Source organism: Asterias rubens, chromosome 3, assembly GCF_902459465.1.
Source record: "Asterias rubens chromosome 3, eAstRub1.3, whole genome shotgun sequence".
NCBI lineage: Eukaryota > Metazoa > Echinodermata > Asteroidea > Forcipulatida > Asteriidae > Asterias > Asterias rubens.
In genome coordinates, this window is record NC_047064.1 from 18,121,429 (window position 1) to 18,137,404 (window position 15,976).

Below are 15,976 nucleotides of genomic sequence, written 5' to 3' on the forward strand. Positions count from 1 at the left end.
ATGTGCACTTGGTCGGGTTTGAGTCTGTCAGTTGAAGTTGTAAATTGAGAATAGAAATGAGGGGAAAACATGACGATCGATAGTTTGATAAGTATACAAAACATTCTGATTGAAATGCAAATAACTATTTAGCCACTGTACCGCCCAGCCGCATATAGCGATACACTGTATGCGGTACGAGGAAACCTCGCCAGCTTGTGTTTGTAGAAAAAAGGAACATCAAAAGAAAACTTGATAGTCATTAGTAGGTCCTACGCATTTGTTAATATATCTAGTTGTTATAGATCGTTATTAATTCTCCCTTCACAGTTGACTTGTCGAAGCTAATGATGATGAAATAATTTAGCTCTTACGAAAAATAAAACGCTCATAAACAGGAAACTGTTCATCATTTATGATGATATTGTCGAAAATTACTTTCCCCCCCCCCCCCCTTGCATTTAATCAGTATGAGCATTGAGCCAGACAAAAGCCTTGAAAAGCTATTGTGTTCATTTTATCCGTGCACAAAAATATTCGCCATAAAAATTACCGCAGCCGTTTAACGAGAGACATTTATTGTTCCCATGAGAACTTGTACTTTTAATCAAATATTACCGAAAGGGTAAACAATTGTGCATACACATTATAAGCCATGGCTATCTTTTAAAATTTGAGCTACGATTCCAGTAATTTACTGCAAGAATCTTGAGAAGTTGGATTTCAGCAAACTCGGGCGGTGCAGGGACTAAAGGGATAAATCAAACTTATAATACTTTACATTTTTTTGTGTATCAAAAGCCCTATTCATAAATTATGATAATGACAATAATATTAGAGAAACTGTATTGTACGGAGCTCCAGGAGTGCCATCCCACATATTGAGATACCGACATAATTATCTCATAAAGATGACTTATATCGTGGTATAAGTTAACTTACCGACATATTATTATTTATCTAGCTAAGTCGACTTGTTCAAAACAATCAGTCGACTAAGCAACATATGTTTATCTCACCAAGTCGACTTAGATAAAACAAAAAGTCGACTTGCTGACATAATTTGTCTTGCCAAGTCGACTTACTTAGAGTACTAAGTCGACTTACTGACATAATTTATCTCGCCAAGTCGACTAAGATTAAACAATAAGTCGACTTACTGAGAGAAATAAGTCGACTTACTGACATAATTTATACCTCGCCAAGTCGACTTAGATAAAACAATAAGTCAACTTGCTGACATAACTTATTTCGCCAAGTTGACTTACTGAGAGTATTAAGTCGACTTTCCGACAAAATTTATCTCTTCCGACAGGTCAACTCGTGCCACAGTCAACTCGTACCGGCTATTCAATGTACGTTGTAGTGCAAATCTAGGGATGATGTTTGAAGCAAGACATTTTCCGTTTTGGGGAGGTGGCCTCCCAAAAACCCTCGTTTGAACAGCACCGGTTGATAAAAAAACCTACTCGATTATTTGTTTTTACCGTTAATGGATTTCCTCTAATTTCAAAATTTATCTCTTCAAGTCGACTTAGATAAAATAAATAGTCGACTTTATCAACCGGTGCTGTTCAAACGAGGATTTAAGAAGGCCCCCCTTCCCAAAACGGGAAATGTCGTGCCACAAATATCTCCCCTAGATTTGAACTACAACGTACGTTGAATAGCTGGTACGAGTTGACTGTGGCACGAGTTGACCTGTTGGAAGAATCAAATCATATGGTAGTCAAGTCAACTCGGACCCTGTACAATCGGTACCCAAGTCAACTCGTCCCCAAATGAACTCGTCCCTGAGTCAACACGTACCCAGGTGAAATCGTGTTCAACTGAACTCGTACTCAAGTAAAAGTGTACTCAAGTCAGTGTGTACCCAGTAAACTCGTAACTAGGTGAAGTCAGCAGTGTTACAAATGAGTGAAATAAAGGAAATTAGTTTTATTTATTTCTTTAGGAAATTCCACACTGAAATCTTTTACGGGATGTTTTCATCACAGAAATCCTTTCAGAAAACTATTATGAATCTGTTTGTTATGCGATCGTTGGATTTTTCTTTCTCGGAGGCCTCCCCACCCCTATTTGAGTTGATTGATTTATTAAATTTGTTTTATTAATAAAATGTTTTAAAACTAGAGGAAATCCATTAACGGTAAAAACGAACAGTCGAGTAAATTATTTATCAACCGGTGCTGTTCAAAAGAGGATTTTAGAAGGCCCCCTTCCCAAAACGGGAACTGTCGTGCCACAAACCATCTCCTCTAGATCTGCACTACAACGTACGTTGAATAGCCGGTACGAGTTGACTGTGGCACGAGTTGACCTGTTGGAAGAATTCGGATCATAAGGTAGTCAAGTCAACTCGGACCCTGTACAATTGGTACCCAAGTAAAATCGTCCCAAAGTGAACTCGTCACCGAGTCAACATGTACCCAGGTGAAATCGTGTTCAACTGAACTCGTACTCAAGTAAAAGTGTACTCAAGTCAGTGTGTACCCAGTGAACTCGTAACTAGGTGAAGTCAGCAGTGTTAAAAATAAGTGAAATAAGGGAAATTCGTTTGATTTGTTTCTTTTAGGAAATTTGACAGTGAAATCTTTGACGGGATGTTTTTTTCACAGAAATTCTTTCAGAAAATTGTTATGAATCTGTTTGTTATGCAATCGTTGGATTTTTATTCGCGGAGGCATCAACCCCTTTCGAGTTGATTAATTTATTTAAAAAAAATTATTTATTAAAATAATGTTTTAAAATTAGGGGAAATCCATTAACGGTAAAAACGAATAATCGAGTCAGTTATTTATCAACCGGTGCTGTTCAAACGAGGATTTTAGAAGGCCCCCTTCCCAAAACGGGAACTGTCGTGCCACTAACATCTCTTCTGGATCTTCACTACAACGTACGTTGAATAGCCGGTACGAGTTGACTGTGGTACGAGTTGACCTGTTGGAAAAATTCAGATCATTTGGTAGTCAAGTCAACTCGGACCCTATACAATTGGTACCCAAGTCAACTCTTCCCCAAGTAAACTCGTCTCCGAGTCAACACGTTCCCATGTGAAATCGTATTCATCTGGACTCGTACCCAAGTAAAAGTGCTCTTAAGTCAGTTTAGGAACTCGTTACTAGATGAAGTCGGCAGTATTAAAAATAAGTGAAATAAGGGTATATAGTTTTAACTAGATGAAGTCGGCAGTATTATAAATAAGTGAAATAAGGGTAATTAGTTTTATTTTTTTTATTTTATGAAACTTCACATTGACATCGTTAACGGGATGTTTTCATCACAGAAATTCTTAGAGAAAATTAATATGCAATTGTTTGATGTTTGATTTTTTTCGGAGGCTTCAACCCCTTTTGAGTTGATTAATTTATTAAATTTGTTTTATTTATTAAATGTTTTGAAATTAGAGGAAATCCATTTACGGTAAATAACCAATAATCGAGTCAGTTTTTTATCATCCGGTGCTGTTCAAACGAGGGTTTTGTTAGGCCACCTTCCCAAAAGGGGAAATATCTTGCCACAAACATCTCCTCTAGATCTGCACTACAACGTTCGTTGAATAGCCGGTACGAGTTGACTGTGGCACAAGTTGACCCGTTAGAAGAATTTGGATCATATGGAAGTCAAGTCACCTCGGACCCTTTACAAGCGGCACCCAAGTCGACTCTTCCCCAAGTGAACTCTTCCCCGATACAACACGTACCAAGGTGAAATCGTATTCAAGTGAACTCGTACCCAAGGGAGGTCAAAAGGGAGGATCTGATCCTGATCCTGATCGCGTTCACACTAGCCGGAAATCTCTCTTTGACCGTAAATGGAGTTCCTCTCATTTCAAAAAATTAAAAAACACGGGTCATACTAAAAAAAAATTCTGGTCTTTGACAATTACCAAAGGTGTCTAGTGTCTTTAAAATAAATTATCCTTGGTTCTTTGCAACACTTATTTGCACACCGTTTCCTTGCAAACTACAGTTTGATATCCGATGTTCCCTGACCGTTCGAATAACCGTTTGATCCACGCTTATTGGCGCAGCATTCACAAAATATCTTCCTTGCCGAGAACTTCTTCAAATCGAAACTGAAGAAACCGTAGACAATCGGGTTGATGGTGGCACTGACAGAGCTGATGGCCAAAAGAAACATCTCGAAAGGTGTCCGATCCAGCCTCCCCTCGGCGAAGTAGTGCACGATGATCTGTACGGCATGGGTTGAATCAAAGATTGAGACAATCAGGGTGGTGATGGCCAACTTGATGACAACTCGACGCTGTAAGGTAGGTGATACCAACGGGCGTTTGCACAGTCTCCAGATAGTACAACCATACAGGATGATGTCTACAACGAGGAACAATGCACTGAGCACGAGAACTATGATCATCAAAGTGTACGGGCTGTCGAAGAACACCAAGACGCAAAGCTTGATCAGCCCACCACAGGCCAGTGCTACCAGCCAGCAGCCAGCGCAAACTGCTGCCAAGCGTCCATTGGAGTCTTGGCAAATGGACGAGAACTGTGTAAAAGTTGCGAGGAGGCGTTCAGAGGCAACGAGAATCACAAAAAGACCGGACGCTACGTAGCAGATGGCGAACAGGAAACAGAAAACGCGTTTGAGGGGCTCATCTCTGGCACCGAAATGCGTGTAAAACACTGCGAGAATTAAGAACAAGACTCCGGCTACCGACAGGTTGCAAAGAATGATGTTGAAGGGTGTTCGCATGGACTTGATGCGAACAACGAAAAAGACGAAAAGGGCGTTGGTGAGAAGGCCAAGTGGGCTCACCGCAAACACGAAAATCTCTGCTGCGAGAAACATATTGTAAATGTAAATTTTAAAATTATTGCGGTTGCACACGCACTGTATCTGTGAATGTGATCAGTGTTGAGCAATATTACAATTATTACATTGATGTCAGACCGCACCATGGATTCTCACCCAATTTAATGTTGCAGTAAACTTCCAGATGGGTCTGTTAACATAATCAGTGTCTGGCAGTTGACCACTATATCGTCGAAGCCACAGTAGACCACACTAGGGAATCTAATCCAAATGTTACAGTAAATGTTCACATAGTATTTTCATAAGCAATATTGAACTCCATCAAAACTTAAAGGGACGAGTTTTGTTTCCACAACAGTCTGCGTATAACATCGTCGAACAAAAGTGACTTGCATTTATAAGGCGCGATGAAACAAAAAGCGACATTACATAGATAGTCAAGCTCTTAATTAACGAGCTTAATTAACGAGCTTAAGCCGCCCCTGCTCGCGGTTGGGAGTTTGTTTGTAGAGTCAAGACCAATGCAGTAACCCAGTTGCACTAGTGGGTCTGTATATGGTGACAAAATCATCATCGACTTCTGCTCAAATTACACGGTACTATCGCATTTAGTATAACAAACGACTGACTGAGTTTCATCCCACACTGTTCTGCATATTACCGTCGCACAAAAGTGACCTGCTCTCGATCGTAGGGCGCCGGCGATGAAACAAAAAGCTACATCACGTTTTCAAGCTTTTAATTCATGAGATCCAGCCGCCCATGTGACACTTATTGTTGATTATGCGTGGCGCGGTTGGGATGTTCATCGCTTCATCACTTATTCAAGCTTTTTATTAGTTGACGAGCTCACAAGCTGCTCCTATGACATTAATTGTTGATCCCCTGGGCGGTCGTGTTTGCAGAGGCAAGAATAATGTTATAGCCCCTAATTGCTCCTCAACACGCAATGTGGTTGGGTCTATCATGGAGGAAGACTATTTTCTTCCTCCATGGGTCTATAAACGTATATCATCGTCGACTGTTGAACAAGTGTTGTTACCGTACACACTACATCATGGACTCTCAAACCAAATGTTGCAGTCAATATTCACAGTCTTCTTCCACACAAACAAATTGAAGGCTCGAGCCACTACATGAGCATGATTCCCACACTGTTTCTGCATATCATCGTCGAACAAAAGTGACGTGTTCACAAAGGGTGCGATGCCACAAAAAGCTACATCACTTAATTATCCAAGCTTTTAATTTTCGAGATCAAGCCGCCCATGTGACACTTATCATTGTTGATCATGCGTGGTGCGGTTGTGGTGTTTTAGCAAAGGCAAAAATAATGTTGTTAACCCTAATTGCACTTCAACTTGCAATGTGATTGGGACTGCAAATGTATATCATCGTCGACTGAGCAAGTGCTGCTACCGTACTGTCGCCACACTCCACCACGGACTCTTAAACCAAAATGTAACATTCAATTATAGTCTTCTTCCACACAGAAGTATAATTATATGAGACAAACAAATGAAAGCTCGAGCCAGACTGAGCTGTATCCCACACTGTTCTACATATCACCGCCAAACGAAATGAGCAAGTTGAAACACAAATTGCTACGAGATCATAGCACATGATTTGGATGATTTTTCACTGATTTTGATCCCATTTGACAACGTTTTGATCACAACTCTATGTAGCCTTTACAAAACTACTTCTATTAAGCTCCACATTACGCATGCTTAATCGCACATGAATAGCGCCTTTATATTAAGAACCTCCAAGCAATTGCTGGGCTAGCTTGAGAAAAAGCAATAGGAGACTTTCCAACGCTAGGTGGCAGCAGACATACCGGGTAAATATCCATTGTTTACGTAGTTCTGACATGCGCATAATTCTGAGAACAATAGATTTACCCGGTAAGTCTGCTGCCCTCTATCGTCCCAGAAAGTCTCCCATTAGTCAATGCAAAAGGTTGTGTATATACATTTTTAATCAATTGCTTTTGCTTCAGCTTCTGTTGATGAACTTTTGCTTTCGCTCGGTGCCTGTACTTATAAACAATTGCTAGTTTTTATGAGTTCGGCCAAATGAATGCTAACGACGAGCTCATCATAACCGCTCATGTGACGTTGTTTGATGGTGAGTCACGGTTGGGCGGTTGTTTCAGATGCAAGAACACTCATGTGCAATCATAACGGCATGTGTTTATGGTTTACATGATGCCCATCGCATAAAGTTTTTAATAAGTTTTTCCTGTCAGTCAGACGACTGAAGAGGCAAATGGTGTGTTAAATTGTGTTTTTAATCATAATTTAATGAGCAAGCTGACAAACACTACCACTTCAGAAATAAGCACCTATTTGCGTGCAGGGGAAAGTACCACAGCGCTGTACACACAAAATAAACAAAGAGCAAAGAATAAATAAAAGCAAGCGAATCATTTGAACAAGTGGGTTTTGAGAGAATTCTTGAAGGCTGCTAGTGAGCTGCTAGTGTACAAATACATTTATACAGGTTAAAACAATCGAGACGAAAGGTATACAAGATGAATTAAATTTCATGGGACAGATTATAATTATATTATTACTTTTTGACTGACATAATGCTTAGCAATTACTTTCTCAAGGAAAACGACATAGCAGTGTACTGTAAGCATTTAATGTCATACGGTTAGCTACAAATCACAATAGTGTTGCTCTCAGCGAAAGTTAAATGTTATTATAGTGTACAAATACATTTATATACGGGTTAAAACAATCGAGACCAAAGGTGAATTTAATTTCATGTGACAGATTATTATTATATTACATTTTGACTGGCATAATGTTTAGCAATTACTTTCTCAAGGAAATTGGCATAGCAGTGGGAAAGCTTTTAAAAAGAGATTAAAGTCAGATTTCTTTCTGAAGTTTTATAACCTACAGTCCCATGCATGTCGCAGAGAGTGGCGCAAATTTCCACGTAAAACATTCCGACTTTCCACGAGTCGCTAACTTTCTTTGACAACTCATTCTGAAGAAGATATTTATTTAGTGTTACATATCAAAGTGCAGTCTTACTCAAGGAAATTAAAGACTGGGTCCATTTTTAGCTCTGCCTACTGTATGCGAAAATCAGCTGTTGACGGCATAATAACAATTCTCACGTGCGGTTGCAAAAACCGTGCTCGGAAAATCTGCTCCCCGGACATTCTGTGTGTCCCCTACCCCATAGAATGTTAACACGGGCTGAAGGAGATTGAATCTACGAAGGCCCGTTAGTGCCAGCAAAAATTCAAATTCAAATCCGTTATAACGGATTTGCAATCCGTTATTAGGGATTAACAATCCGTTATTACGGATTTGCAGAATCTCCCGCCAAACGGGCAAGTACAGACTTTATAGGAAATTTGAGACATTGAATTTTAGTGATAGCGATTACTCTATTTTGTGTAATTTATTCATTTTTTAACCCACCTATAGCAGCACAACACTGAATGATGTGGCGCACAAGAACTTGTAAGTGTCGTGACCGAGCGGTTAAAAGAGCACCGAATTCAAACTCTGGTGTTTCTGATCAACCGGAGTGTTGGTTCGCATTCCCCAGCCGCGACACTTGTGACGATAAGCAAGACACTTTGCTTCATCCTTCCGTTAATCCTATGTGTTGGGTAACGCATGTAAAATATGTACTCAGCGGTAGCGATAAGTCTCCTTAACTCCGAAAAAGTCTACCCCGTGTTACCACTAAAGTGATTTGTCTAAACTGGAGAGTGTTTTTTTTGTAAACTGAAAGATAGCATCATATTTCCATGTTTTGTTGCACTTCATGTTATCTTTCAGTTTGGAAAGACAACAACCAACTTTCAAGTTGAACTATTTACTTATAAAGTTTGTAATGAATCTACACTTAAGTGCAAGAATCTACCCTCGTTAGTTACGAGGCATGGAGGAAGGAAGAGAAGGGGCTCGAACGAAGGGACTTCAAAAGTCGAACCCGTGGTACCGCGGTCGTTTAACGACACCTCGTTGTCACCCACATACCTTATACAGACAATGGGCGACCTGGCGTATGTGAGTTTGCGCGTGCGCACTTGGTTCTCCACTCAACTTTGGTGTCGTATGTCGTATGGATATAATACAGAAACAAAAAAATTGTTTGAGACCTGATAAAAATTAGGTACACTTGAGCCCACCAAATCGAAACACACAATTGAATACCAACCACCCTCGTGTGCTAATACCCACCGCTAGTGACCGGAAAGTCACAAAAAAATGTAACAAATATGCCATGATGTTTTCGTGACCACAAACAGTAAATGAAAATGTGTGTATTCACAATTCTTGTCTCAAAAGATTCAACATTACAAGCAGGCAAGAGCGCAGACTGGCGGTACCGCACGTTCTGTACAAAGAGATTTAACACCAAGTGTATTTTGAGTTGCTTGGTAGATTATGTCGGCCGTCCAGCTGGAGGTCTCCTATCTTTTTCCACTGGTCAGACAGGGGCATTGTCAGAGTATTCTTTTGTTACTCTGCGGTTTTGCGGGTCGTTCGAGCTCCTTCTCTTCCTTGCTCCATGGTTAAGGGTAGATTCGTAAAAACAATGTACACTTTCAACAATAGAGTGACGTCATAGAAATAGTTTAACATATGAAGAATATGGATTTTTATGAAGTTTTCAGAAGAACATAATCTACCAAAGCAACTAAAAGTGTTTACCGTAAACCAATTGAATTTAAACATCACATACAATGCTTGAAATAACTCTGCATCCATGAGAGTTGATGACCCAAACTTCTGCTAAGGTCAAAATCAGTACATCGTCTACCATAATGCTAACACTGCCAGCAACTGTTTTATTAGCACACAAAAACACCACAATTCTATCATATTCAGCATCTAAAGAGTCTTGATAAAGGTAATTTTCCTGTCAAATTGGCAACAACCGTTTTCAATAAAGTAAAGTCTTATCAGCAAAAGTCACTTGATTCTGAGTGTGTAAACCATCTGCAAAGTGATGAAAGACACTAGTCGTCTGGATTCCGGCTAAAGTTGAGAGAAACCCCAACTATACAGGCTTGTTGTTACCATAGACCTTTTCGCAAATACCGGGGCGCGCGCGTAAAGCTAGGAATTAGGTGCATTGTGGTCTTGCTGGTATCCAAATTTGATCCATATATATCCCACAATGCACCTCATTCAACAGTCTGTGCTTGCGCATTGGTATTTGCGATAAGGTCTATATGTACGGTACCATTGTTCTAGTCCTTAGCAACGGCAAGTTTCTCCACTACATGCACTAGATCAATTCAATGTGTACTCAAGCGCTTTACGAAAACTGGCTCTGTATACACCTGGCTAACGGGCAGCCAAGGGGGGCAATTTAAAAAACAAATAGATCCATCATAACAAGAGCCACGTACCAGGTTATTTTGTCAAAAAGAATAACAAAAGGAGGGGGGAACATGGAGTACAAAATGATCTACAGAAAGAAAGAAAAAATAATAATACTAGTAATAGAACTACTAAGTAAAATCAAGCAAATGACAAAATGACAAGGGATAACAAATAATAGGACACCATTATTCTTAAGTTTTCCTTTGTGGTATTTTGCTACAATGTACTGTGTATGCGACCGGCGTTAGTCCTTCGGCTGTCAGTTGATTTGTCTTGTTGTGAAATTGTTATTCGTTTGTCCTTTACTTTTTTTTCTTTCTTTTTTTATCCTAGTTTTCAAATTGTTACTTGTCCTTTAGTTGAGTGTTTTGTCCATTGCTTTGGTATTTTCTGTGGTAAGAACGTTACGCAACACCACTACAATAGAAAGTGTAATGGTATAAGCAGTATTGTTTGTTCATAGGGCGTCAACTAACACTGCTGCCCCAGACGGTTCTCACTGCGATGTCACAAGGTGGTCACGGGGTGGAACCGTTTGTTTCGGAAAGTTGGTAAAAGGTGGTGACGTAAAATCAATGACCAGTGGTCACTCTCGCTTTCAAGGAACTTGTGTCAGATGGAGTTTGGCGTGTGACACTGTCTTATAGTGGTCTTCAATGGCACTCACCATCAACAGTAGAGTATTGTGGTTTTTAATCATCTCTACATTTGGAAGTTTGATCAGTCAGTCTCCGGTACAAGGTATGTCAAAATTCAGCAGATTTATAAGAATAATTTAAACGTTACCTCGACAGTGTGGTTGTTCAAAAGGGACAATAAAATATTGCATAATCATTATCAGTGTATTCATTTGGGTTGTTCCGTAAAACACCGATGTGTGTAAGCACTATATACTCAGTATACTTCTTCCCTGGTCATGTGAAAACAATTCACAGGGCATATAATCATGATCGGTCCATTCAAACCAAAGACCCCTTGCAAATCTAGAGCAGACTTATCAACTAGAATACTGATATTAACCTGTGTTTATCAGTGTTGTTGACTCGAGTTGGTGACTTGGACTATGCTTGGACCATCTTGAACTCGAGTCGCCAATTTCACTGACTTGCGACTTTACTTTGTGGAAAAAATACTTGTCACTCGACATGACTTCTGAACAAAAATTACTTGGTCATCATTTAATTGCTCTACACGTGAGAAGACGTAAGTATATACCGGTCTTGGGAGCAGCATCTGTTGTTAAGTGAGGTTCAGATGTATGGTTTCATATGGATTGTTTTCGCAACCGATTGGGTCCATCGATAACTGGTGATTATATAAGGCTTCACTTTTCTATACTACGCGAAATTAAGGTTCAGAAAACGTTCCCTAAAGCATGGAGGAATATGCTAAAAGGGACAAGTTGCCTTGGATCGGGCGAGTCATTTTTTTTTTATACACCTAGATTTTATAAACAACTTAAAATGGCCAATACAACATTAATACAACTAACCGAAGACGAACCAAAAATGAATGCAGTTACCAAATCAAAATAAAACGGTTATGTCGGTCCGGGGCTGCAAGTATAGAATGAACCACTATTACCCACAGACGATGAAAAGCATACAAAACTACACAAAATACCACACTGTACGCAGAGCACATGACAAAAAAGGCAGAGAAGCACAAACTGTGAAAGGGGATTAACTACTTGAAAGGAAGGACACAGTTTGAGTTCACACAAAAAATGACTATAACGGGTTTGTAACGGCCAAGTCCCGAATCACTGGAGAACAGGTATTCCAAAGGCGGGGAAAAGAGAGGTTGAGTAAAACAAAGCTTCGGTGCGAGCAGGCAGGTGACTAAATTTGAGGGATTCTGGATGACGGGGGTTGATAACAATATTTTCCATGATGGCTTCACTTGTCTGCCTTTTTTTACACAATCCATGTAAGCATTTGAATATGAATTAACACAGCAAGAAAGCTCTACTTGATGAAAGTGACAACCAGTTAAGCTGGCCCAGCCTATCCTCGTAAAAGACATCTGACCGCGCCGTTGTTTTAGGGCGACGCGGCTAATGTTGAGTAAAAATTCGCCATATTTATACATTAGGAAGATGTTAGTATAAACGGCTGCTAATAAAGAACATACCTGGCTGCGAACAAAGTGGTACAATATTAAACATGGCTAAGTTATAACTTTGCAAGATTATTTTTTTAATTAATTGGTACTTATAATGTGTGCACTTGGTATAAAAAAGCCGCCATTTCAGACTCAAGCAATAACAAAACACGTTTTAATCCACACAGTCTATTTGCTTTGCAGAGTGAAAGTTCACTCAGCAAAACATATTTTTATAAAAGGTAAATTAATCTTTAATGGCTGCATATTGCACAAAGCCATAGCACCAGTGAACCTTTTGTGCATCTGAGTGTATTTGATTCATTAGTGCGAGTTAATTTGTGAATACCCATTCTTCGTTAAGTTTGTTAAAATTCGAGGTAACCCAATAACTCATGTTTTACGCGCCTTAACTCGAAAAGCAGACGCTGCAGCAAGTTAGATGATGTTTATATAGCTTGAGTCTCCATTTTGATAAACATATGCGTTTGTGACACGAAGTATATAATTATAGCCACACCAGTGACTACAAAACTTAACGAATGCTAATGAAAGGCCTTCTATTGACATTGGGAAAGCAGATTATTATAATTCCTATTCTTTCGTTTTCCAATAAGCTCACCAATTACCCCAAACTATGCGGGGTTTGCGACAGCTCTGTGTAACTCTCTCTCTTGCGATGTTGTTGGTTCTGATGAAAAGAACCGGTGGTTGACAACTCAACGTTCACATTTCGACCAGTAGGTGCTCTGATCGTCTTCACTCAGTATAATCGGAACGCGGAGTTGTCAACCACTAATCTTTTTCAGGAGCAAATCACCATACTCAAAAGAGACTTACACATGGTGCAACCGAAGAGTTCTCCTAATTATACTCCAACTATGCAAAGCTTCAAATCAATTTTTAATACCCAAATAACGACAGTACTTTCTTTAAATTCAGGTGTCATGCTTTAGTGTCAAGGAAAGAAAAATGGTTAATTGAAGGAAATTGTGTGGACATTCATGATGCGAATAATTTCAATTGCGTCATTCGACTTTGACAGGTAGCACCCTTTGACGGTCCTACTTCTTGCCGACGACTCGCTAACTTGCCGTCAACAGAACAAAATTTACAATAATTGGGGGCATGGGAGTGAAACTACATATTTCTCATGGTTTTGTGTAAGATTTCATTTACAAAAACGACTGTGTGTTGATAAAAAAAAACTGTACCAACCATTGACATCTTGGGCCAAGACTGATCCATGTTAAAAAGCAAGATGGCGGCCGACGGTTTTGCTGCTTCGAGATGATGTTTTGACGAAAAAAAACTCAATTTTTATTCCGAAATGTAACCTAAAACTTACGCGAAGTCTCTTTTAGCTAATACCTTACAGTTCTATGCTTCCTTTGTGGATTTTAAATGTATATTGGAGGAGTTGACGGCGAGTGGACGGCACAAGTGAGTTGACGGCGAGTTGACGGCAGTAGAACCCCCCCCCCCCCCTTTGACCTTGAATTACTGGAGGATTTGCACTGGTAATTATTCTTTACATGGGTCTTTCAGATACGAACCCCTTTGCGAACTAACAAGGCTGGCCATTTTGTGGAGAGAAAAAAATTGACTCCACAATATAGTTCACCATGTATAAGGAAAACCGTGCAATATCGAGGCACATTTTATGTGGATCTTATATTCTACTGTGAAAACATACGCGTTTCTATTATTATGATCTTGTTCGATTATATAGGCCCTATACTTGGACCCATACTTTATTTGTTTTATTTAACAAGAAATGGAAACACAAAATGAAGCCATGTCGGTATTTTTGTTTAGCATGATGGACACTGAAGGAAAGCACGTAGGATTTGGGTGTATAGGTCTACATGCAGTTATACATTTATTACTCAAACCAAATAGTGTTTTAGTGACGTGTCCACCATCTCAAAATGGCTCATACGAACAGAGCAATCGGGCATCTTACATTATGCAAGGGAACCTTCCTGACGTTTGCGGCTATCTATGTCTCTTTTTGTTGACAAGGTTATACGCAAATGGAATGCAAATCCCCCTCCCTGGATATGACTTTCTATTCTTTTAAGAGTGTTTGTTAAGTTCATCCAGAGCAAAACGCGTGTCGCTAAAGTGCATGGAAAACGCCTTGCCCGTCCCCATTTCCTCATTCCACCATCAGTAGAAAATAGCTTATCCTTGGCAAAGGATGAACGCTTTTGGGGTCTTGTTTACCATGGGGATGAGGGTGGCCAGACGTCTTATTTGAAGTGTGTGCACAAAAGACAAGTGACTGACCAGGAAGGAGGTTTTTATTCACAGAACGGTGTTATACTGAGAGAGGCCTTAAAAACAAATATGCATGTATTGTAAGTGTATTGAGAATTGCAAAAGCTATGAAGTATGTACTCGCCATGCCCACATTTTAATCCTTAAGGCTCTATTGTGACCCCCGTGTGTATCAAAATAGCACACTGTTCCTCTGACGTAGGTGCATGCACCGTGTATGCACCGAGGAACACTTAAGCATCACAATAATTCTTTTAGCTGTACCTCCAAGGTGTAACTCACCATCAAATCAATTTTTTGTAGAGAAAGCTTAAAAATGGGTTTCCTTATTTTAGTTGATTGCCTGCAGCTAGTTGCCTGTAAATTGATTCATGTTACGTAACTTAAAAAAGACCTGCTTGAACGAAAATGTCAAGTCGGGAACTTTGCTGAATTCCACTTAAAATGTTTTTTGATGAATAAGAAAAATCGAGTCTTATGATTATACATAGGTTTCAATTGTGTACAAAAACAATAATTTTGTATGCCCTTGTCTAGAGCTTTTCTGCGAATTTTGCGATAAGCCCCGTTACGTAATCACTCTCAAAACGTCATAAGTAGATAAAGCCGCTTTGTTGCAGCGTGGATGTATAACAAAGCAAACTCCCACAAATGACGTCAGCGGCATTGTCCTTTGACGCCCGCTCTCAACGGCAGAAGTGTTTTTAGTTTTTCAAAAAACCTGTAGGTAGGGGCCTGATTTTTTACTCGATAATTACGAAAAGTTCAGAAGTGTACACATATCAAAATTACATCAAAATGGTGAACAAGTGCATTATAAACAAGTAAAAATACCATTTCTGTTGAAAACATTCCGCTCAGGTAGCTGTTTAAGATCCCAAACTTTTTCTCAGCTTTAGCAACAAGTGGTTTTGAGAGCGGTGGGCGTTTACAGTAGAACTGTTTCACGTTGCATGCATTGTGTATGATATCCCTTGGGCCATTTGGATGACCACATGGTTTGTTCTTATATTATACAAAGCAGGGTTGGGGCGGGGGGGGGGAGGGGATGTTTTTTGTTTATCGATATTGTCTTGTTTTCATGTTTTGTTACACTTATTGCCTTTTTTTAAACTTTGATTTGTGATGTTAAAATTGTTAACAGTTTATACTATATTTTGTAAACATTTATTATTTTTGTTTCGATTGGTTTGTCTGTCTGTTTATTGGTGTTTTTCTTTTTGATGTTGAGTTGTTTGTCTTAAGCTTCATGGTGGGCGTTACAAAGAGTGACATAGTGTGAAACAGACAATGTGCGAAGGTGGGCAAACACTACACAAAGCTGACTCATCTAAAATACAATGTGGACCTATTTACAAAAGGTGCGACTGTTGAAGACGGATGATTTTTTAGGCCATTTGATGAGTGTTAGTGTCACCCTTCTCCCTCTTTTAGGCCCGTTTGTAAATGACAACGGGAACTTTTTG

General features: G+C 39.5%; 2 protein-coding genes across 2 annotated transcripts in view; both read right to left on the minus strand.

Moving 5' to 3' along the window:
- The window catches only part of LOC117288457 (WD repeat-containing protein 49-like), a 50,253-nt gene that overhangs the window by 33,796 nt on the left and 481 nt on the right, over nt 1–15,976 (minus strand). The window lies entirely within an intron of this gene.
- LOC117288117 lies at nt 1,619–4,791 on the minus strand. The gene is made up of 3 exons (XM_033768817.1): nt 3,975–4,791; nt 2,851–2,919; nt 1,619–1,680 (listed from the first exon to the last, which is right to left on the minus strand). The coding sequence occupies exons 1-3, from the start codon at nt 4,789–4,791 to the stop codon at nt 1,619–1,621; spliced, it is 948 nt and encodes a 315-aa protein (XP_033624708.1).

Excerpts from the sequence above, each read along its gene's own strand:
- LOC117288117 (XM_033768817.1), bottom strand. The coding sequence starts at position 4,791 with ATGTTTCTCGCAGCAGAGATTTTCGTGTTTGCGGTGAGCCCACTTGGC. Across the intron at positions 2,920-3,974 it reads ATCAAACGGTTATTCGAACG|GTCAACTCGTACCACAGTCA; the intron begins GTCAGGGAACAT and ends TTTTTCCAACAG. Across the intron at positions 1,681-2,850 it reads AGTGAAGATCCAGAAGAGAT|GTCAACTCGTGCCACAGTCA; the intron begins GTTAGTGGCACG and ends TTCTTCCAACAG.